The 24308-nt window shown below is 38.1% G+C and overlaps 1 protein-coding gene across 1 annotated transcript; it reads left to right on the top strand.

Annotated features, from left to right (window-relative positions):
- Nucleotides 1–13695: 13695 nt before the first annotated feature.
- On the top strand, nt 13696–24241 carry TRPV3 (transient receptor potential cation channel subfamily V member 3; the record flags this gene model as incomplete). The annotated part of the gene is made up of 11 exons (XM_010169623.1): nt 13696–13814; nt 16424–16528; nt 18154–18240; nt 18998–19155; nt 19761–19937; nt 20143–20283; nt 20719–20999; nt 21739–21915; nt 22861–23019; nt 23486–23587; nt 24168–24241. Coding segments are annotated over exons 1-11 (1580 nt in total), but the record flags the coding sequence as incomplete, so codon positions are not given.
- Between the last annotated feature and the right edge of the window lie 67 nt (nt 24242–24308).

Below are 24308 nucleotides of genomic sequence, written 5' to 3' on the forward strand. Positions count from 1 at the left end.
GCCCTATATTTGTGGGATAGGGTGGTGCTGGTGGGTTTTTTGGTTGCATTTTTTAAATCCTTTAGTCTTCTCTGGGAAGCAAACAAAATTATCCCACTTTTCTTGAGTGAGTTTTTACTAACCTGTCAGAATTTCCAGCTATATCATCACTCAGTTACTGCAATGGGCAGAAATTTGTTCCCTGCAGATGGGGAGGTATAGCTTGGGAGTGACTCCAACCTGGTGTAACAAACATTTATTCAGACTCAGCTGTCCCCAGCTCTCTTTGCCACAGTTTACTTCCTTCATCTGTATTCCACCTAGGTACCTAGAATTGCTTTTGGAAATGAAGGTGTGTCTTTGTTCAGGCAGACTGGGTGGGATGCCTACAGGGGACGTACTTGTTCTGAACGGACAGAGAGCACAAAGACTCAATCTCACAGTGAAGGGCTGCAACTAACCCCCAGGGAAGAGAGATGGCTTGTCAGGAGGTATTTGTGCTTTAAGAATAGCTTTGCTAGGACCAGCACCTTTCTATTCCTACTGCTAGGCACCTCCACTGCCCAAGGAAGAGCATGGCTTTGCAATAAATTACCTTTACTTGGGTTGTTTTGTGGAAGTTCTGCTCACCTTGGCAGATATATTTTGCGTGGTCTCTCAGAATCCTTGTCTTGAACACCTAGGGAGTTTTTTTAGTCTGAAGCTTGCATCATAATTTCACACTGAACATGGTTAGAAACAACACATAAATCCTGTGCTATTCCTTGAGGCTTGCAGGTGGTAAAAATCTGTCATCTCACAGTTATTAGTCACATTAATTTGTGTCCACACTAAGTATTTAATATGAGATGATCAGGTTCAACAACCGTATATATTCACCAGCTCCCAAAAACCTCACTGGCTCAAAAGCAAAAGAAATGAAGGGTGTTGATGTGCCCACCTCCTGTCTGTGGGTGACACCTGTAATTAGCAATGACTGCAAATGTGTGTGGGATGGGAGATTGCAAGAAGAGATGAGCTGGACAAAGGTGAGTTGGGCTACACTTCACTGGGAGTTGAAAATGGAATGATGAACATGTGGAGAAGCGAAAACATGATCTCAGTATTTTACAGCATTACCATATGTGAGATGCAACTTGTCTAGTCAGCCATGTAAACTGAACTCTTGTGTCTTTCAAATTCCAATAATTTCTGAATTAGTTGAGAAAAATATACATCCTACCTGAAAAACCTGGAGCCACACAGCCTGTTGTTTGTGTGTGCTCATTGTGCCCTCTGCAACAGCTGGCACTGGAGTCTGAGTAGCCCTTATTCTAATTAAAAATTAATGTTAATCCCTTCTCAGGCAGCACAGGGTAGTTTTTAGTGGGGTCCACAGAAGACACCAGGGCCCATATGTGGGCCCTCATGCTGTGTGCAGGGATGCTGCCTGGTCCTTCTGGGGTACCCCATAACTGACTTGCCCCAGGAAAGCCCCTCTCCCTCTGACACTGCTGTCTTACTTTGCTGCCTCTGGTCAAATTTGTTATGCAGAATCATATTTATCTTTGCCAAACACCAGTTAACCCTGTCACTCTTTTGTGGCATCTGTATCACACTAGCACATAACTCAGACGTGCATCTTTGCTGGAGTCCTCAGTACTCAAAAATCCACAAGGTGTGTACCCAGCAAGTGCTGCTGTGCCACAAAACACAGGGGATCCTGCCAACCCTATGGCCTTAAGGGATAAAGTCAGTGGACTCAGATTCTGGTGCTTGAAGTTTTCAGAACCCCATCAACAGGAATTTTGTACAGTGTTTTTGAACAAACTGTCATGGTAAATTTCCAAACTCCAAATAATCCATGTCCATTAAAAAACCCAGATAAGCTGATGTTCAGAGCAACCCACTATCAGCCAATGTCTTGGATATTTAACACCAGCTTGCATATTTTCATTAATTAGAGAGAATCCTCTTGCAGTGAAGGGTACCTCTTACAAGTCTTTCTTGCTCCATTAGGCACCAAGACAACAGGCATGGATTTACCAGGGTCTGTGAAGAAAGGTCTTAATTGACACTGCCATATGCAGCATAGACATCCTGGGTCCTCTTGATGTGGTTATAGGGCTCTAAAGTGCTTTCCATCACCCACACCATGCAGACTGGGATTACTTCTGACTCTGGAGTAGTTTCTACAGAGAAAATACAGACTCAATTTCTCCTACATCAGATGTTAAACTGTACAAAGCACTTTAAAATACATGGTGGAGATTACCCTATTGCTCTGGGAAGGAGGGGAAATCAACTAAATGACCTCACTGGATTTCTCTCTTTCTGGTGTGTTTGTGATGCTGTGGCAGAGCTACATCATGATTAGTAACACTTCCTGTTTCAATATGCAGGCGATGAGTGGACACGAGGAGACGTGAACATTTACGGAATCACCAAGGCTTTCAGACTTCATCATCATCCAGAACACTACTTCTCAGAGATTGTTATAATCAGCCTTTAAAATCAACGTTTTAGTCACCCAAATGTTGATATGAAAACTCATGTCACATGCAGTTGCCTTGTCAGCTGGCTGCTCCACAGCCAGAGAGAGCAACTCCCAATTACAGGAACTGGAAGGAAGTGTCCTACTCACCCAGCCAGTAAGAGCAGTTTAGAGCCATGTCACAAAGTCAGTCACTGGTTTCCAGGTTGACATAGTAGGTTTAGCCCAGACAGTTCCTCTTATTCCAAAGGAGAATGCAGATAATGAACCACCTAGAGAAAAGGGATTGTATCTTCAATTCCTGTTAGTCAGAGGGGGAAAGCCAAGAGTGTTTAATTGGCATAGAGGAAGACACAAGGAAGACAATGTCCCCCATTACCAGAAAGATACAGAAAAGTAGAGTTTAGGGCTGGAAATAGGTGGAGAGTTTTGAAGAGAGTGATTTGCAAGGACAAATGGAAAGTTAACTAGCACTGAATAACAGAAAATGGAAGCATTGACAAAGATAGGAGATGATTTGCATAATAAAAGAGGTTTAATTAGAATAATGGATTGAAATTGAGACAGGGAAAATGTATCCTGAAAAGATGGTCTTTCTGTGGGCCACATGATACCCAAAGAACTCCCTTTGGAAACACTGGAAGTTTCAAACTTCAGCCCATGTAAGCAAATATATCCAGTGCTATCCTGACTGCAGCAACATGGGACCTGCAGGTTTTAGCTCTCTTATTTTGGAGAACCAAATTATCTGAGGGTTTATTTCAAGTAGTAGATGTTCACCTTCAATTCTACTTCACTTATTTCCTAGAAGGAACTTGACAAGAAGTGGAAGGAGCCCGCAGGGACTTTATTTTGTTATAGTTACAGAGCATGTCATACGCTGCTGCAGTTGATGCAAAGTTTAGTGCTCGGTGTAAGGCCTGACAGTCTGTGGATCTTTGTTCCCCTCATATTTTTTACAGGTCTAACCAGATCTTTGGAGGGGGAAGGGGAAAGAACTATTTCCTGGATCTAGATGGATGAGATAGATAAAAATATTTTCCTTTTTAAAAGGGAGGTTTAATATTCTTAAAATGAAATGACTGAACTATTAGTTCAGCCTGAAATTATCATAACATTAAGGTTCCTCACCAGTTTTGCTCATCACCCTCCAAAGACTACTTGAGTCAAACAGTGGCAGTACAGACTTGAGCAAAAAAACGTAGCATATAGGTGGGGCACGCTTTCTTTGTGGTGTGTTCCTTGAGGCATTTTCATATTGCTTCATTCCCCTGCACTGCTAAGCGTTACCAGAAACTATGCACCACAACTGAAGATTTACCAAGGGTACAAACTCACACTGAAATAGCTGGAGAACAACCCTGACCTAGTCGAGACTGTGAGGCTCAGAACAGCCCAGTAAAGTTTGTGCTTTAAAAGACCACGTTGTTTCACGCAGGAGATGTGGCACTCTCCTGGCTAACTGTGAAATAAGAACCAATAAAAGTAAAAAAGTGCCTCACTAGTCTTAAAACTGGTTTTATTTTTGCCTCAAAAGGTTGCATACCCACGTGAGCCTCCCCCGTAGACTGTGCATAGCCTGTGCCCTACAGCACCAGCAGAAAACCCATGCACACAGGACAGGGACAAGGAGAAGTGCCCAACACCCCGCACATCGATGGAGGGATGACTGGCAAAGTTCTCTGTAGGTTTGCACTGTTTCTTTTTGCTTTGAGAGTGGCAGGGGACACTAACAGCACAGATACAGGAAAACAGTGACAGAGTTATTCTTCCCATCTCTTACTATCATCTCGTGCTTACGTAGTCGCCCTGTAACTTTGCCAAGAGAAGAGATAACTGTGACCTGAAGTCAAATACTGATGGCACTTGCGTGAATTTGATTTTTACTGCATGGATTTCAAATCATTCATGACTGAGCCCACCCCTGCACAGGGAAGTGGCCACAGGTGCAGAAATTAGTGAGATTCAGGTGGAAGTGAGCACACTATCAGGTGGAGAAAGAGTATAATAAGGGAAGAAGAGAGGTTGCTTTGTTTCTTTGGCAAGGGGGGAGTGGGTAGAAGCTGAGATGCAGGCTCAGGCTCTTCTCTGTTCTTTTGTTCTCTTAGTGTATACGTTAGAGCAGCCTCTGTGAGCTCTAGCCATGGTTCAACAGGGCATTGCTCTGCTAGGTGCTACTCAAGTGCAGAATATAAATGTTAATATTCTCAAGCTTAGCTATAGAAAGGAAAACAACAGTAGAGACAGACTGAGGAGTGTCATGAGCAGTGTTACTCATTGTGAGAGACAGGAGTCTCAGGGTATCTGCACTGTAGCTGGAGAAAGCTGCTTGAGTTGGTCCAGAAAATATAGTTTGGAGGAACAGGAAATAGTTAGGGTGGCTGGCTGTTGGGTAGTTTTGACAGTCCCAACAATAATGCTGCTCCTTCAGCACACGAGGCTCACTTGCATTTGGTTTTTTTGGTTTGGTTTTTTTTTGGCCTGAGCAAAAGAATATGCTGCGTAGCAATGTAGTTGCAGGGAATATATTTGTGATGGAGGCTCCAGTAACTCTTCTCTATCCTTTTGTGAATGGGACTGTTCTTTTATGGCAGGAACCTCTGGGGAATAAAATCTCCAGGCATGTATGTTATGCAAGTATGCACAGGAATATTGCTAAAGAGGCTGACTTGTCCCTGCAGTCTGGACTGTACCAACTGGTAAGTGATATCCCAGTATTTTCCTGGAATGATTTTCCACAAGGTTGTCACCTGTTAGGGTGATAGTCAAACACTTAACAGGCTAATTTGCTTCTCTGTTACTCAGCTGCACAAAGCAATCTCTTATCTCACAGTTTATAAGCATAATATTTAAATAGTTGCAAGTGCTATTCAGAGGCGGCGTGAAAAGCTCTTCATACCTGCGTGTAGCAGCACACAGATAGGGTCCTACAAGTTTAACTTCAGAGGAATGAGGAGAGCATTATATCAGAGATAATGTTGCTGTCCCTTATTTTTAATCTCTCAGAGTAAGAATAGTTAAATAAATAGTAATAAACAGAAAATGTTTTAATGTAATCCGTAAAACAAGGAATGATTTGGTTAAGAGTCAAACATAATTATTAAAAAAGCCTAAATCATTTACAGAACTGATTAAATATACTTGTATCTCTAAAATAGGGAAATGCTGACATGCATATTAAAGGCAGATTTTTCATCTGGGATGATACTTGTAATGAAATATTGTGAAAACAGAAAAGCAACCTTTAAAAAGCAATGTGCATCTCTTTGAATTCAGCTAGAACTCTCTGTGATTACAGACTTGCATTCTTTTGTAGGGGAGAATGTGAGACAGTAACAGTGCTCTATTAAGCAATAGTTGTTGCATTATTTTTCCCTTATAAAGTTTGTGTAAAATGCCCTGTGAATGTAAGTGCTAAGGATCAAGGTCAGTCTGTTGATTTAAGATGGGATGACATAGATCGCTTTTCTGATACAGTGTTTTCTGGGAACATAAAAATTGGTTTCAAGGGAGACAACTGACTGCTCATCATAACTGACTGAAGAGAAATCAGTAACGAAGCCTTTTGGTGCTGGGGACTGAATATGAACCAAGAAAATCTGACTCCTAAAATCAGGAGTTCAATGTTAGCAAGGAAGCCAGTAAGATCAGGTGAGCTTTGCCTTGCTACAGCATCACCCCCAGTGGAGTGGCTGCAGCATTTACACTTGCTTAAAACACAAGACTGGCAGCAAGGCACCCCTTCTGAGCTCTAGTTGAGGTAGCACTGTGACTACACTCTTGTGACTTTCCTGTTCTCTCCTACCTCCTTCCTTCTCTCTGTCTGATTAGAAGTTAGCTAGAAAAACTGTGGGAAAATGATAGAATCTTATCTGTCTTATCATACCTTATAGAAGTACACTTTCATGTGGTTTTTCAACATAAACTATACTACTAGCATTAAATACATATACATTCTTTAAAAACTGTAGTCTCTATGGGATATCTTGTGGATTTTTCACACAACAGATCAACAACTCTGAATCCTTTTCCACAGAAACAAAGAGAATTTAAATGTACTTTTTCCACAGTGAAAAATCATGAAAGACTCTTATGAATCAATTAAATACTATGCTTAGGGGAATTGGGCTGCTACTGGTAGTTGGTATGCACAATGTTTTAATACTTAAGCTGTGCAGTATTTTTAAGAAGCTTGAAGAATGGAACTCTGACAATAAGTAATTTATAATTATCCTCACTGTTACTATTAAAGTTAATAGTACTTTTTAGACAATGGCTTTTGCCCTTAGTGACTCCCTGTTGGGGTACTGAAAATCACAGAATTAAATAAAAAAATCTGAATAACTTTTAATGCAAGTTTGACTGGGATTGTGTCATGTATCAGCAGAACAGAAAATGCAGCTCTGACTCGCTGATGTCAGATCTCCAAATGCTCAATCCCTCCCATCTGGGGTTTCCTTAGTCTTGTTCATTTTAGTTTCTAGTGACTATAACACTTGCTAGAAAAACAAAATAATGAATGCCAAATAGGGCTTTTGCTGCTTATTTGTACTGTGCAGACCCTGCAAAGCTGATGTTTTCAGGCAGGTTTTCATAGTAGACACATGCCTAGTTATTAAAGTTCTTGATTTCTTTGATGTCTCTGTTAGTAACTGAAGCAGGTGGTAACTGTCAGAAAACTCCCTAAAATGGCCTGCACAGCCATGATACAGCCTATTGCAAAACCCTCCATGGCTTCTGAAAAATGCTAGCCTTGTCAGAAATCTCAGGGTGGAGCAGGTCTGGGAACATAAAGGTTAAGCAGGTTAATGATTAAAACTATAAGAAAATGTTTACACAGATGTGACTTACTGTAGTTTTGCCTCGTTTCCTGACTCTTAAGTCTGCCCTTAAAAATAGCTCAGTTTAGGCTCACAACACCTATGTGTGTAGCATGTGATGTTCTTACCTGTTTTCAGGCAGATTAGCTGGAAACAGCCTGGGCTCATGTTTCCTAAATCTGACAACTGCACAGAAAAGGCCACCCTTAGGTTTAGTAATTCAAGGCTGTCCTCTAAATGGAGCAAGAAGCTGTTAGCACAGAACAGGTAGGATGAAGTGCAGTTCTCGTGCATGTGTGCTGTTACAGCTCATGCAATCTTCTGCACCTTTTCAGAGGCAGGTTTGAAACAGGGCTCTGACTCTCTTGCTGTAGCTTGTCCCAGTTTTTCTTTTTGGATAACTGCCACTACATTATAAATAGACCACACTGCTAGATCCTCTATTCTCCTAAACCACACAGATCTGGGTGCTTTCAGATATAGCTATTTTCTGAGTTCAAAGTACTACTTGCTGCCAAACTCATTTTCTTTCCTTAGCAAAAGACTTTCTTAAGCAATCTTTTACTTTGGTTTATATGAGAGTTAAAGTAAGAGTCCTCAAATGCACCTTCACCCAGATTTAATCTAACTTTGCCTGTTTTCACATTTCTATCCTCATAGGGACTTCAATCAAACAGTCTCTCACAGTTTGTGTTTGGAGCTAAGCTGATGTTCTCCCAGGTAAGATTAAATGACAGTATTTAGTCCTTATTCCATGTTGTTAGACCAGCAGGTAAGAGACCATCAAAGCAGCTGACTCTAGATTGTAGCATATTAGTTTAGCCATAGTCATTTGACAAGGTGTGAACAACCTTTCCTGGTACAGAGTTTGGAATATATCATCATAAATTTGTGTCAGGTGAAGCTGGATGCATGCTCAGCACATCCAACCAAAGGTCTCCTAATGCCAAATCAAACTGGCCTAGGCATGGCCTGTTTCACCACGCTGCTTGGGAAGCTGATTCATTACCAGAAATAGTGTAGTGCTCCTGGAATTTCACACAGTAGATTTGACCTTGATTTGAGGCAAATGTAATACCCAGCAGTCTTGTTTTTAAAAATATCTACTTGATGAACAGGAGTTGTTTACCTAGAGTTTGTAGATATATTTTTAAGCCCTATTTTTCAGATTCAAATATCTGGTTCTAGGTCTTGGTATTCTAAAATATTTTATGTTTTAATTTCCAAGTTTTTGGTCTACCTCCTAACAAAAAAAAAGAAACCAAACAAATTTGACTCTTTCTTCTTCTGCAGCTGGAGAAAGGTTCCTGTTTTCCTGGCCTGCGTGATTCCCCTTAAACTCCCATCTGTTAATCAAGTAAAGGAAAGACCAGCAGCTCTAAGTTTATCTCTTAGGCCTCACTGCAAAGACATAAAAGTTTTAATCATACTATTTCTGGTGATAATGGAAAGACTATAAAGAGAGCAGAACTTATGATCATTCTTCTGGCATGTCCTGAAACAGAAGTCTATGTTAACCATTGCTCAACAGCTCAAAACTAGCAAAGCTGAAAACGCCATGCCCTGTAGTTGGCACAGCAAGAAATAACACCAGTACTGTTTATGTGAAACATGCCTGTTTTTATTCTCACAGACCCTAAGGGTATGCACTCATCAAAAACTATTACACGCCCACCACTGACATTATCACTGTGAAAGTGTAAGATTTTTCTAATGTCATTTCTACTTTTTTCAAAGCAATAGCAAAAAATTTTTGCTTTCTGGAGCACTTAGCATGATAGCTTTCTTATTTTTGCTTTGCGATTTATGAATAGTTCCATAATATATAATAAACTAAGCATGACATAAAAGGCTGTCATTTACAACCCAAATGCATGTGCATAACCATTTTCTTTTGAAAACTGTATGTAAACTGCAGCGCAGTGATCGTTTTAGATATTCTGCTGCTGCCATTAAGTCATCTGTGAGCAACTCAGCTTTAGTAATATTTCAGTATATAATTATTGCGTGTGTGTGTGTCATCCCACTTTGGCAGCTATGAAGTAAAGAGTTTGTTGTCTAGCAAGTTTCTCTCTGCTCCCTAATTTCAGATGTAGCAAACCCTGTAAGGCTGCAGTACTCCGGCTCTGTACTTATCTGTGCTTTCCAACAGCTGAGCAAACCAGATGACTGAAGAAGGCTGGTTTTGCGTTTTTAGGATAGTTTTGAACTCGAATATAGTTTTACTCATTTGGCAGATTAGCTTCTTTGGATGTCGTCGCAGCGTCAGCAAGCCCCTGCTTTGAACTTCATTTGTACAGTTCTGAGGCGCCTCGTCTGTACCGAAATGCTGGTTTCGTAAGCAGGGTAAGTTCTCTGGGAGCTTCTGTGGGTGTTTGGTGTAGCTGTGATGCTTTTGTAGAGAGTGAAATCTTCAAGAGACAAAGACTAAACCTATCTTTCAACCAGAGAATGCTTTTCTGTTGTGCTTGTTTCTGTTTTTCTAATTTATAAATCTGTCTTTCTCCTGAGCCGTGCCAGGCTGACTCCTTGGGCGTTCAGAAGTGAAGAAAGATAGACCTAATTTCGTTTGTATTTGTCAGCCTGATACGCTTCCTAATTTCTGTGCTAAGGGAATCCAAAAGATACTATCATACAAGCTAAATTTAAATAATATTTTCGTCTTCTGCTGAAAGTTTCAGTGTAGTGACTGTCAAAAGTAAAATATCTAGCCTAGTAGTATAGTTTTTATTTCAACTCAGTAAAATTTCTTCTTTTTATTTAATTCAGAGATAGGCAGGTAAATAACTTTAAAGTATTTTCATCAGGGAAAAGCATTGCTTTTTGGAGTCTTTTAAAATTTCTATTAGGAAAAACCTCACAGGAAAGAACAAATTTCTCACCAAGTAGAAAATGACTTTTTGATAGCACCTGATGTCTATAAATGCCCCTCAAAGGTTTGAAAATCTTACAGAAAGATGAAACTCTGTCAAGTGTATCTTTCTGTTGGTAAGATTCATATGCCCTAAATAATACACAAAAGCCAAATGAAGTTTTATCACCTTTCCCCTCAGGGAGGGGATTTTTTTTTTTCAATGAGCTAGTAAGAATGAGGTCGTAGGCACTGGAAAGCCTCATGGTCTGTGCTGTGGATGTTTGAAGGATCCTGTGAATGAAACAGCTATTGGTAGTCACTTCCAGTCCTCTGCCCCTAAGGAAGAAAAGACCCATGATATCACAGCTGAGTGTTTCTTTTAATTCATAGGATTCTCTCTTTAGCCACTTTGTTTATAGTGTTACTGAGCTATAGAGATACAGATTTTTTTTGTTCTCAGATAAGCACAAGGTGAATCTGACAGTGTGTAAAGTGCCACTTAATGTAGGAGTGGCAGAGTTCCATTCACCATTACAGATAAATGCCCTTTCCTTATCCCCAGCACACTGGGGGTGAGATACTAAGTTCTCAGTGTCCTCAGAATCCCCTTCAAATTCTTAACACTATAAATTAACGAAGTATTTTTGTCTCACTGTCGTCTTTAAATAAGCCACTTCTCTGGTGGCCTGTAAGTAACAATTAACTAGATAATGTGAATGGAAAATAGTTACAACAAAAGAATGCACTCCGTATGAGCTTATGTAAGCTACACTACTTATGATTTTAAATTCTCCAGACTGTTGCACTATTTTTCTCTATATGTCATAGATTATAGAAAATGATAGTGCGCAGGAAGGTGATGATGAAAGCAGTTGCTCATTCAGCTAACAAGACAGAGTAAGGACAAAAGCTGATAAGCATAAAAAAGCTCCATTAACTCACATGAGATTTGCATGTATATAGTTAAAACAAGAAGTGAGCTCCGTAGGCCATATTGTCAAAAGCCTTAGCTTGGTTTTCATTTAAGCACACAATTAATTGTGATTAAAAATGAGAAACAGACGCTACCTCAGCACTGTAGCAAGGTACTTTTACCATCATGCCTGCAGTTATTTACTTGTGCAGACTCTGAGATCTCATTTAAAATAGTCTTTGTAGCTGAGACTACACAGGCAAATCTATGTGCTTTTGAAAGCTGTAGTCCAGGTAAACAAAAGTGAATCTTTCCTCTCTTTCCTTCCCAAGTTGTTTCCTTAAATCACTGATGGTTCAATAGTCCTTCATCATCCACTACAACATCAATGCTGTCTTTGACTCTTTTTACCTCTCCTAAATGATGTAGCCTGTGCTCAAGTCATTACTAAAATCTCTGTGGCAAAAACTGGCTCAGATGGGGCTTTGACTTGCTCCCCGTGCAGAAACGTGTTGCCATACGTGAGCAGCTCCAGCATTGCTCAAAAGGAGAGGCTCTTCCACGTGTCTGTGGTGTGCTTTACAGATTTCAGCCTTGGTCTTTATTTTCACCAGCTCTTCCTACCACTCTCTCTGACCCTTCCAAGTTAACACACCTACAAGCTGTGCCCCTCTCAACTTGGCAGCTCCTTTTGCTGACATGCTTTTTGACCCTATTACTCTGTTTCCAAATATTCTCTTTCTTTAAAGTCACTTCTTTTGTGAAGCTTTTTAATACCAATCTCCATCTTATTCTACTGCTCTTATATTTGATTTATGTCAAATATCACATTTGCCTCTCCTTCTGGATAGGAAATGTCTTTGCTCATAAACTGCTGTGTATTCTTAAAGTACTTGGTAAGAAGTAAATAGCAGAATTATTTATAAACTAAGAAAGACAACAGTCATTAGTTTTAGCTGTTTTAAGATTAAATGTTTATCAGTGTATTCACTAATACAACATGTGTCTGAAGACTACATGAATTGCATTTTCAAAGACATAGGAGTGGTTTTCACCTACCTTGAATATTTAATATCCAAGTTTAGTTCTTTTGTATACTTACTGCAGTGAAAGCTACGGTGTACTTCGTATGCAGGTGTACTCAGTAAATAGTATTTGCCCTTTATAAATTATTTCTTTGAAAGTTGTGATATGAATTCTTAGAAAAATGCATGCAAACTAGGCATATTTCTGAGTTGCACTAGTGTGAACACCATCTACCAATGGTAGAAAACACAATAAAAATTTATTTTCATGCCTGTTTTTAAGCCAACATTTTCAAGGTAAAGGCTACTTTCCAATATTTCAGTTTTCTATTCCATTTAGTGACAAGAAATTACAGCTGCACTTACATGTGTTTAGGCCTTGTAAATTCTCAGTTCTCTCTATTTGGGATTGAAAACTTCCTGTACTTAAACATTTGTCATTTATGCATTAAGATATTTTAATTCAAATATCAATGTATTAGATAACCCTGTGTCCTGTCTCATGCCAGCCATCATGTATTTTCAAACACACTTCACAATCTGCTTTCTGTAATTTGATATTCCCATAATGAAGAAATTCTGGTACTAAGGCACATTGACAACTGTAACAGGAGCAGAAAGTTTGTGTGTGTTTGTCACATGAAGGAAAGTGGAGGTGGGAAAAATGTGTAGTTCATTGTGTTCAAACGTGCAGGCCAGTGATTTTTATCACTTGTCCTTGGGTATGGAGGGCAATCCCCTGATTTCCTTGGGAATGGGTCTGTGACCTCGTTAAACTGACTATTTTTACATTCAGTGAATTTTAAAGTATCCTAAATTCACCTTCTCACTTTGAAATTATCCTTGGTGATTTAAAATGAAGCCCTTGAGTATTTTATTGAGAAATAGGAAGATAGTTATTCATTATTACTTACAGAATTCATGTTGTGGGTGTTTATACAGAGATAACATGCATTATCCTTTTGTGTCATGTGGTGGTGATTGTTCCCATTCAGTAGAGGAATGATTTTTTTATTTTTGTTGAAAAAATGTTGAGAAGCATCTGTTATCTATGTGATTGTTTAGCTGAGCTCAGCCTGGACATCAGAGTCTGTCTGTTGCTTCTGGTATTCTAATGCAGTGGAAAGTTTCAGGGCTTTTTCTGTCTTCACTACTCTTCATATCTGAAACCTTCTTTCACACATTGTATCTATGGCACAGATCTTCCTGGAGTTTACCACTTTTCTGAAGTTATCTTGGATAAGAGAAGATTACTTAGATTAACTGTAAATATGTGCAAACTTTAGGGCTACTTATAAAAGTCATTGTGCTTTTTTATTTCTTTTAATAACATATACTGTCCTTGTGATTGACAGACTCCCTTCAGTTTAATTTAAGTGCATGCTTGAAGTTACTGTTCTCCTGGATTTATGGTATCACTTTTAATGGCACTCTTTTTAGAATGTAATTTAATCAGTCATTAATATAACCCTCCAGCCTTGACATAAAATGGTGTGTGCTTAATAACTGAAAAATTAAAAAGGTTGAAAAAAATTGTGTGCTTAGATATGAAGAGACTATAAACAGGCAGTTTGGTAACTATACTTTCTTCAGATGAACAGGATTTAAGTCAATCTATCTACTGAAGAAACATGATTAAAGATAACAACGAAATTATTCCACTAGTGGGCAAGAAAATGAATCCGTCTGGTATTCCCACTTCAAACCAGCAAGAGAAAAAGCCAACTGAAAGCACTCCCACAAAGAAAAGGTAGGACTCTAGCTCAGTCTGAGCCACTAAAACTCCCTGGTTTATCTCCTTGAGTAGGTAACTGCACTAAAATACCACTAACATCTTTATTCACGCTGCATCTATGAATGAGAGACACCTGATGAACACAGAGTGCATTCAAAAAAAATATGCATATGCTGTTTAGAAGTGGCAGAGTAGCTGGTTAGGTAGACATGTGATGTGTTTACCCTAATGGGACAAATATTTAATGCCTATCCTAGAGACATCAAACTCATGCATTAGTCTTCTAAGTTTGTATCTCATATCAGTAGGGCTTTCTGCATCTACTCTATATAATTGTATGAATTTACAAGAATGTGATCTGATGATAGTCAGTGTTTCAATATAAGGTAAAGTGATCTCTTTTTAAAGAGATCATGTGGCAGGGTACACCAGGTTTTATGTAAGAGATGCTGACCTGAAAAAAAGGGAGCATTTCAAACTTAGCCTCACACTGGAATGTGACAGATTATGGGGAAGCAGAAGTGAATTAAAAAATGATGGCTGGGAGAGCAGGAGGTTTGAAAAATCCTGCCACAAACAGAAACTTGAATTCACTCTATTTTTCATTATTCTGATTAACAAGGGTTCTTCATTACTTTATTTTATGAAATATTCTCTTCCATTCATAATTTATGCTGGAGAATTAATAAAAGGATTAAGGGCTTATATTTAATATGAATGGAGAACTATAAGCAGTAATTCATCCCTGATGCTATGCTATTGAAATCAACTAAGTTACTGTAGAGTGAGGATGAATTTACATTCATAAACTTTTCATTCTGTGGCTAATTACTAGCTATTATGGGAATTTTTAAAACTCCAAAGGCCAAGGCAATTGCAGCTGTTCTGACATTTATAATTCTTAATAATCAGAGGAATCACTTTCCACAGAAATGGTGTCATTAGTTATTTGAGACCCACTGCTTGGGTGGTTCAATTTGTCCTCTTGTCATTAAATTCAAAAAGATAAGCTCTTTGGTTGCATGACAGGGAGGTGAGATATCTGAACAGCTCACAATACACCCAATACTTCTAAAGGGGGCAATTCCATGGAAGATTGTGTAGTTTTAACAAATACTGGCATACACTACCCCTCAATTGCTTAAGCTCATATCTTGCATTCAGTTTTGTTGTATCAGTAACTTTGGGGTTTTTCCCACCTCAACCAAGAGCTCAGGGTGTGGCCGACAACATTCCTCTAATATAAGGAATGAAGATCACGTGAATTTTAATGCAGAGGTTTAACATGTTTTATTAATTATATGTTTCTCTGCTGCTGTACTTCTGTTGCTCAAAATGCTTCCTTCTGCTGTGGCACTAAGCAGCTAGTGCATCTCCATGAGTGGCATTTCTCACTTGGCAAAATGTATTGGCTATATGCACTTTCTGAAAAGATAATGACTTCCCCTTCTTGAAGGTCCTGGTATTTGGGTGGATTAACAGTATATAATTAAGTACAGGAAAACCAACAGGCAAACTGGGAGGAGTGCTGCCAACTTTGTCAGAGACGGATTATGCTTGTGGGCAGTGTTCCTGAGAGTGTGCACCAGGGCCGCGTAAGCACTTGGGTATTTGTTGGCAACTGTCCACCTGCTTCACACATGGCTTTTGGGTTTTCTTTTCCCCCCTGTGGTATCCCCAGATAACCCACGTGCCAGGTTAGGTATGTCAGGCTCCAAAACAGGGCCCACTTCATAGCTGCTGTACATCTATCAGATACCAAAATCTTCAGCATGAACACACTGTTGAGAGAGCAGGAGCTGCTGAGCCAAGAGCAGGTGAGGTGGTCCAGCAAAGCCTAGAGCTTGGTGCTTCTGGCTTTATAGAGGTTCACTGTTTACCTGTTGGGACAGCTCCTACACTTCATGGTCAGGGAATGGTTTTTTCCACTCCTGAGTCTCTCTGCCAAATCCAGACCCCAGTGAAACAACAGAGAGTTAAAGCAGCTGGCATAAGTGATGGCAATAATTATTTATCAGGAAAAGAAACAGTTAAATGTAATACACTGACTGGCAAGATTACATATTCAGTCCTGGATTGTGGAAATGCCTGATGTCATTTAACATGTGACCTTTCAAACTTTCTGACTTAATGATTAGCACTGCTGATGGGTTTGAAATGATCTATCCTGATGGCTCCTGGCTGGAGAAAAAGGGACTCGAATGCAATATATTAAAAAGAAAAAAATAAAAATAATAATTAAAAAAATTAAAAAGCATATGCCTGTGTGTGTATGCATAAATGTATGGCTGTTCAATAAATGTTTGCACAGAAGTTGGATGCAAAGCTGTTTTTAGGCTGCTGGGGTAGCTGCTTAGACATGTCAGGATCTGATGCCGTGTCTCCTAAAAATATCTTGAGATCTTTTGCCCATCTGCCAGCATGAAAGTGCTGGGCACAGTGTTGGAGATTGGAATCCCCCCAGAGGAAAGCAGATAAGCCTCTGTTCCTGCATCCTATTAGGTATAATGCCAGAAAATATAAGTTGTCAGCCTTGTCCCAGGCACGTACGTGTAGTGCTTTGATTATTTTATGGCTGAGTTTGCTTTTTTACTAATATTTTTTAAATGCACTGTATTCAACAGTTCACACTTTTTTCTGGAGATTGATGGTTTTGAAAGCAATGCAACTCCAAATAATACGTCTCCCCCTGTGTTTTCAAAACCAATGGATTCAAATATTCGTCCATGGTAAGTTACATGCAATAGTCATACTGCAAATATATCTATTTTCTTTTCAGCAGCTACTCCTTGTCTCTCCTTAGACTTCAGAGCTAAAATTTCACATGGCTTTTCTTAGCTCTTGGTCACTTCAAAGACAGAACTTCATTGGAGGTCAGTTATTGCTAGATGAGTTATCTGAGTTTATCTACTGCTGTCATTTTACACTGAATAAATCAGGACTCAGATTTGAATATATTTAAAATCAGTATAGTCTTTTTTTTAATCTTAGCCTTGATTTATGATACATTAGGACAAACTCCATGCACCCATTTGTGTATTTTCTACTGTGTGAAGTCCACAGCTTAATTTAGCAAATGCTATTCCCAACTGTGTGCTGATATCCCTCCCTCTATTGCTTGTTAACAATCAATCAACAAGAAGATGCTGAGTCTAAAATATGTAGAGGCAACCATTTATGCTGAATGAATAGAGAAAAATTATGACTGGGAAGAATGCACTTAATTTTTAAAAAATGCACAGGGTACTAACAGCCAGTAATTATAAATAAGGGAAATACACATATCTAGCATAAGCCCAGAATGTCCAAATGTTTTTGTGTCTGGTGGATGTCTGGTCAGCTTTTTGAAATGAGCTCATAATCTTGGTTTCAGAGGAGAGGCATCCAAATTTCTCCCTCTCATTCAGGGACTGACCTGCACAAGAGACACATATGCTTTGTCACCAGATTCCTCACAGTTTTCTGCAGAGAAGTGATGGGCTGAATAAGAATGGACTCAGCTACCAGCTTTATTTCAAAGGGAAGGGAATATCTGCAGAGCAATGCTGAATCCTTGCATTATTGTCCATACATCTGTTTTGTCAATAACAAATAGTTCAGGCTCCCTAAGTTATTAACCTGAGGTAGTTAATCAAATCCAAACCTTATAGAAAACAAATACAAGTAAGAAAAATTATAATAAATTAATTTTTAAGTCAGACCTGCTTTTAGGAACGTCTGGAAATTATGTGCAGCAATTACAAAATACCAATGCCATTTAAATCCTTTAAATTTATTACCTAAGTATGTATTTAGGGTCCAGTCCTCAATTTCTTTTAGCTGAAGCTTCCATTCAAGTCAGCTGCAAAATACTCTTGAGTTTCCTGCAGTATACTGTGTAGTAAATCTTTAGGTAAGTCACTTTCATTGTGTGCTTGCAACCCATGCACTGTTACTGATTTAGCATTTGTTTTGTGGCAGCAGACAAATTAAGCATGTGAAAAGGAAGAATGTAAACTTAAAGCATTCAGGGTGATGCATAAAAAGCAGTGATCACTAAAAAAAAATAAATGGAAAAACTTCTTACAGTTTCAGGATCTGTAATCAAATAACATAGTAAAACACAGAACAGGTTGCTTTCCTAATGATTTTTTAAAATTTAATAAAATCATGTGGGTCTCTTCATTTTTACCACTCATTAAAATTCATGGGGGAGATAAAATGATAGAATTAAAAAGCACAGTGTCAAATTAGACTAATTTCAGCTCTACTGTAGATACTACTTTCTAGTATTGAGTGATTTTTTCATGCAATTTGCCAAAATGTCTTCCAATTTCTTCCTGACTTAGCACTTGTGCTTTTCTGTTTCATATAGTGCACCTGGAAATGGAGATGATATGGATTCCCCACAGTCTCTTCAGGATGATGCAACGGAATATAGCCCTAATGTAGACAGATGTTGGTGAGTGGAGACACAGAGTATTTCTTGGTACATTTTCAATGGATTAAGTCTGTGATAGGGAAGCCATTACATATTTTGCCTGCCATATTTTAGAAATAAGGTCATGTGTGTGCATGCATTTCTGATTCTTCAGTAACTAAATTTTGAAATAAACAACTTTAACCTCTACTTTTCTCAAAACTCATATTTAGTATGAGCATTCTTCATATATAATATCTTTTTCCTAGATGACAACACAGGACTTAAACACCATGCACAACTAGGTGTGAGTTAGGAGTATTTCTGACTGGGGGGAAAATATTAAATCATTCTTATTCCAGTATAATGTATGATGGGGAAAGTTGCATAAGAAGATGTGGGGTTAAAAATTATCTCCTGCTGTGAGTGGGATGGGTGCAACTGGAGTGCAGCATCAGGGAACTTCAGGCAATGAAGTCAGCAAGTTGTGGATAGATCAGAGAAGCAGAGAAGTATTTCTTAGCTTTTGCTTTAGAAGAATGGGTAAACTGGAAAAAATGCAAAACAAAATACTTGAAAAATGTACATTTTTATAATAAAAACTCTCTCAATAGCCACTTATCTTCAAATAAGCAATCTGCAGAAACATTGAGACATCCATGCCAAGATACATATGGAAGTAGAGCAAGTATATGTAGGCTGGGGCAAGTAATTGTATTTCTTTTTCCTCTTATGTAGAAAGTAAACCAAAACACTGTAAATCAAATCAGCAATTTCATTATTATTTCTTATAATTCAGTGCTAACATATCACAAGGACCCGAGCAGACTTGTGCCAGGAAGAAACTGAAAAGATACATATTTCGGGCAGTGTCTGAGGGGAATACAGAAGAGTTGCAATGTCTGCTTGCAGAGCTGAAGGAACGATCGAACGCGTGTACAAACATGACTGTGCCAGGTAAGCTGTGGAGTTACCTGAAGGAATATTGCTAGCTTTTCTGGCAGCTTATGTGTAGTTAAAACTGAGAAATAACTCTGGGCAACAGTTACTTGCCTGTGAATTTGCAGTCACTTGTTTGCAATTTACTGTGTGCTACATTTCCTATTTCTAAATGAAAGCTTAAGATACTCAGTAAGCTACTTCCTTGCTGCCTCTGAGGCAATGCTGGAGAGTATTTGTCTCTTATTTATGATACTGATGTCTCTATCCAAACCACAGTCAAATTGCAGTATAGCCAGGGCTTGTGAAGTGTGCACCACAGTAAAACAGGAAGAGAAGTTAAGAGTTCTGGGTCTGTCTGGATTTACCACAGCAGTGGGATGTCTGAAAGAGAAACCAAGTGCATTGGCTACCTTATTAATTAGTACCACATCTCTGAATGCATCATCTCACCAACTGCACATGGCTGAAATACAAAGTGAATAGGATGGAGTAATTGTTTGGCAAATAATTTATGTTCCTATATATATATATATCCCACCCCTAATAAACAAAAGAATAGAATTATTTTGCATCCACTTTAAGAAATAATCATGATCTAATATCAAAATTTACTCTTGTAGATTATCTGATGAAAAAATTCACAGCTTCAGATACTGGTAAAACTTGTCTGATGAAAGCTCTGCTGAACATCAACCAAAACACAAATGAGATAGTGAATATGCTACTATCCTTTGCAGAAGAAAATGGTATTTTGGAGACATTTATCAATGCAGCATACACAGAAGAGGCATATAAAGGTATTGTCATCTGATACCAGTTTCAGGTATATTGTTAAATATACCATCCATAAAAGTTATATTTTCTTCAAACATTCTAATGATGGATTCACTTCCTAAAACAACTTTTATTCATTGTCACTGGTGCTATCCATTGTGAAATACCATCAATGTTTCATAATGTGCTTAAGACATTCAACACTAAATACCTGTATCTTTCTTTTAGGCCAGACAGCTCTAAATATTGCCATTGAAAGAAGACAATATGAAATAACTCAGAGCCTTATAGAAAAAGGAGCTGATGTCAATGCTCATGCCCAGGGTATTTTCTTTAACCCCAAACATAAGCATGAAGGCTTTTATTTTGGTAAGTGAAATGGAAAATTTAGGAAGGAATGCCCAAACATTTAAGATGGCATGAAAGACAGACAAGTGTGAATTATCACTGTACTAAACCTACATTAGGAAACTCACAGCACAAGATATAAAACTGGCATAGTACCTTTTGTAAAAGTAACTTGGCAGAGTGCAATGTATTATAAACACTCAGAAATAATTGTAAAACATTAAAAAAAAAAAGTTATAAATGCTGAATAGTAAATAAAATGTAACAAATTTGACTTTGAAGATTTTATCCAAATAATATTTTAATGCAAATTAAACTTTTATAAAACAAAAACTAACTTCAATACAATCAATGTGTAAATGTGCTTTCATATATTAAGATGTTTAACACAGTCATAATATGATTTGAATGCTTGTAATAAGACATGAACACATGTTACATTTTATAACTTTGTAGGTGAAACTCCACTGGCATTAGCTGCATGTACCAATCAACCAGACATAATTCAACTGTTAATGGACAATACCAGGACTAATATTACTTCTCAGGATTCCAGAGGAAACAATATCCTCCATGCATTAGTTACTGTGGCAGAGGACTTTAAAACCCAGAATGATTTTGTAATCAGAATGTATGATATGATTCTGTTAAAAAGCAAAGACAAAAATTTGGAAACAACAAAGAATAAGGAGGGTTTGACACCACTACAATTAGCTGCAAAAACTGGGAAATTAGAGGTGGGTATTATTTCAGCAGCATCTAAGAGAAGTTAAGTGTGTAGAAAGAGTCAAACCTGACTATGTACTCAGATGTTAGTGCTCTGATATATAGTTTTCCATGCTGGTTATGCTGTACTATGTAACAGCAGTATTTGGTGAGCTAATTTTGTTCAAAATACAAGCAAATATTTCTATTGCAATGTTGCTTCTGCCCTTCAAGTTTTCCCTCTAACAATTCTTCTCTGTACAAAATACACATGCTCTTTAAAAACAGCCTTGCAAACCTTTCTGTTGTACAGAAACTCAGAAATTCTGCATTCATTACAGTGCTATGTTTATACAATATACAGTCTTTGAATAATTTCAGAAAACTCACTAGAACTGCTCTGTTATGCTGCTGTAGAATTTGGCTGTCATAAATCAACTGTGTTGTGGTAAAGAAGTGACAATGGGATAATTTAGAAAGTAATCGATTAAGTTAAAGGAAGATAGAAATGTGAACACATGGAAAATTGTGCTTTCATCCTTTAGAAAAATGTCTCTGACAGGAAGTCCAGAGGCACTAAAAATACTGTATTTATTTCCTAGAGGTCTGTCATCTCTAACACTGCTTACTGAATAACAGAATTACAAATATGTTGACTTGCACTAGTGTAGCAAATGTGATAGTTAAAAGGTAGTTTGGCAAGTATGTATGTGTCTTCTCCTTTCCCATGAAGAATGCATCTGCTTACAAATGATTCTGTTAATGTTTTAGATTCTGAAATACATCCTGAGCAGAGAGATAAGAGATAAGCCTAACAGGAGCCTGTCAAGAAAATTCACGGACTGGGCTTATGGTCCTGTTCAGTCTTCTCTTTATGATCTGACAGAACTAGATACCACCTCTGACAATTCAGTATTGGAAATTATTGTCTATAATACAAATATTGGTGTAAGTTACCTATTTCTATTTTTTTTCTATTTCAGATGTGCTAGCCTAAACATTTGACTGAATTACTTGTAAGACAGTGAACAGTAATTTTTGGTTCTCAATTTTGTATCAGGAGCAAGATGAATTTTATACATCTGTAGACTGTCACCAAATATCCATTCAGCTCCTGAAACATGGGCTAGGCATTTTGGGACTGTTTTTCCTACATTTGAAGCATTTATTTGTTTTGCACAGGAACATAAATATGGCCCATCTGGACAAGACACAAGCTGGTGTCTTGTCTCCATGGGGTGGGCACTAACAGCTGCCTAAGATGGTGCGTGAGAACAGGGCAAGCAAACAGAAATACTTTACATGAATACTCTGCCTAAAGTTATAAACTTTACTTAACAGGTATGTATTTTAGGCATTTAGGAAGGACCTTATCACAGAATGTTAGCTTTTCAAAGCCAGAATTTTACATTTGCTAAATTCAAATACTGCCATAAAACTTCTGTTGGAAGCAAGACCAGAAGTTCACATCACAGTTCTAGCTCAATCATAATTTCATAGAATCATAGAATGGTTTGGATTGGAAGGGACCTTAAAGATCATCCAGTTCCAATCCCCCTGCCATCAGCAGGGACACCTTCCACTAGACCAGGTTGCTCAAAGCCTCATCCAACCTGGCCTTCAACACTTCCAGGGAGGGGTCATCCACAACTTCCTTGGGCAACCTGTTCCAGTGTCTGACCACCCTACCCTAATTTACCAGGGTATGGCAGGTTATCCCAGCATGAGTCAGAGTTGTCCCATTGTATCTTGTCAGGTTAGGGTCTGACATGTATCTTTGAGTGTAGATGTGTTTCTAGATCAGTAGAGGCAGATAATGAATGAAATTATCTCAGTTTCTTTAAAGGCAGCAAGTTCAAATCTTAATTGCTGTGGTTTGTTTTTTTCATACAGAATCGTCATGAAATGCTGACTTTGGAGCCTCTGAATTCACTCCTGCGAATGAAATGGAAGAAGTTTGCCAAACACATGTTTTTTATGTCATGTTGGTTTTATTTCCTATACAATGTAACACTAACGTTAGTTTCCTATCACAGGCCTAATGAAAATAAAGTGAGTACAGCAACTTAATCTCAGCAGATTTTACTGCTTTAAAATGCAATCATATTTCCAGAATTGTATTTAAAATACTAAACCAAAAACAGATATTGGAATATCTGGCTGTAGTGAGACCAGGTCCTTCCATATCAGGTCTTTGTATCTGGAAGGAAGAGCAGCAGTAATAGAGGAGATTTGCATTTTGTGAAAATGCCCTAAAATACAAATACATAATACAAAGACAGGTACAGATTTCTAAAAGTATGGGGAGTGTTTTTTTGTTTTCTTGTAAGAGAGAAACTTCTGGAATTTTTAATATACATGTTAGGGGGCTGATTCTGTAAATCCACCATGAAGAAAACTCTCAGTGAAAGGGAAGAAACTGGGTACCCACAGAGCTACATAGGTGAGGCTTCTCGTTACTTTGCCTTTTACCCTTCAGGTATGGAACTCAGTCTTTCATTTTGGACCTGTCTTACAGGCTCCACCTTATCCACTAGCTCTGACACGTGGTGTGGGATGGCTGCAGTTATCGGGACAGGTGATGGTTATGTTAGGAGCAATCTATTTAGCCATAAAAGAGGTAAGACTTTTTAATAACAAATACATAACAAAATAGGTAAATAACTTCTCTAGATTTAATAATCCACTGATTATGATCTTGGAAATATGTTTGGAATATCTTTATATGTGTAATGTCTAAAAGTCTTTGGCACAATGCATTGCTTATTCAGAATGACCAGGAATATATATTTGAATATAACTGTATTGCTCTTTGAAGCAAATACAAAGGTTTTTTCCTTTCAAATTCTCAAGACAGATATTATATATTTGTTTAACATTGATGTTTTCAAAAAACTGGTTTTAAGGATACTGCTGAATTAGAAATTGTAATGGGGGGGGAAAAACAGGGTATAATTTTTACCATATACTATAAGTAGTTAAAACCAGAAACCAACTGTTAGATTATGCCAGAGATAACAGAAATTTAAACTTTGAAGTTACACCCCTATAAAAAGATTTTAAACTCTAGAAGTTATGTATTATCAGTAGACTGATTTTTTTTAAGATGACCAACTTCAATTAGATTATTTTGAAAACTCAGTTTTGAGGCCTGCTTTCTCTTACTGCCATTTCTGTATTTTATGTATCTGCCTCCACAGAGTGTAGCCATCTTTCTGCTTAGGCCCTCAGACCTACACTCAATTCTCTCTGATGCGTGGTTCCACTTTGCATTGTAAGTCCATTCTGCATATATTTTATATATATAAACTATATATAAACTGTTTATGAACTATATATAA

The sequence above is a fragment of the Antrostomus carolinensis genome, unplaced genomic scaffold (genome assembly GCF_000700745.2).
Source record: "Antrostomus carolinensis isolate BGI_N321 unplaced genomic scaffold, ASM70074v2 scaffold16850, whole genome shotgun sequence".
In the NCBI taxonomy this organism is placed as follows: domain Eukaryota; kingdom Metazoa; phylum Chordata; class Aves; order Caprimulgiformes; family Caprimulgidae; genus Antrostomus; species Antrostomus carolinensis.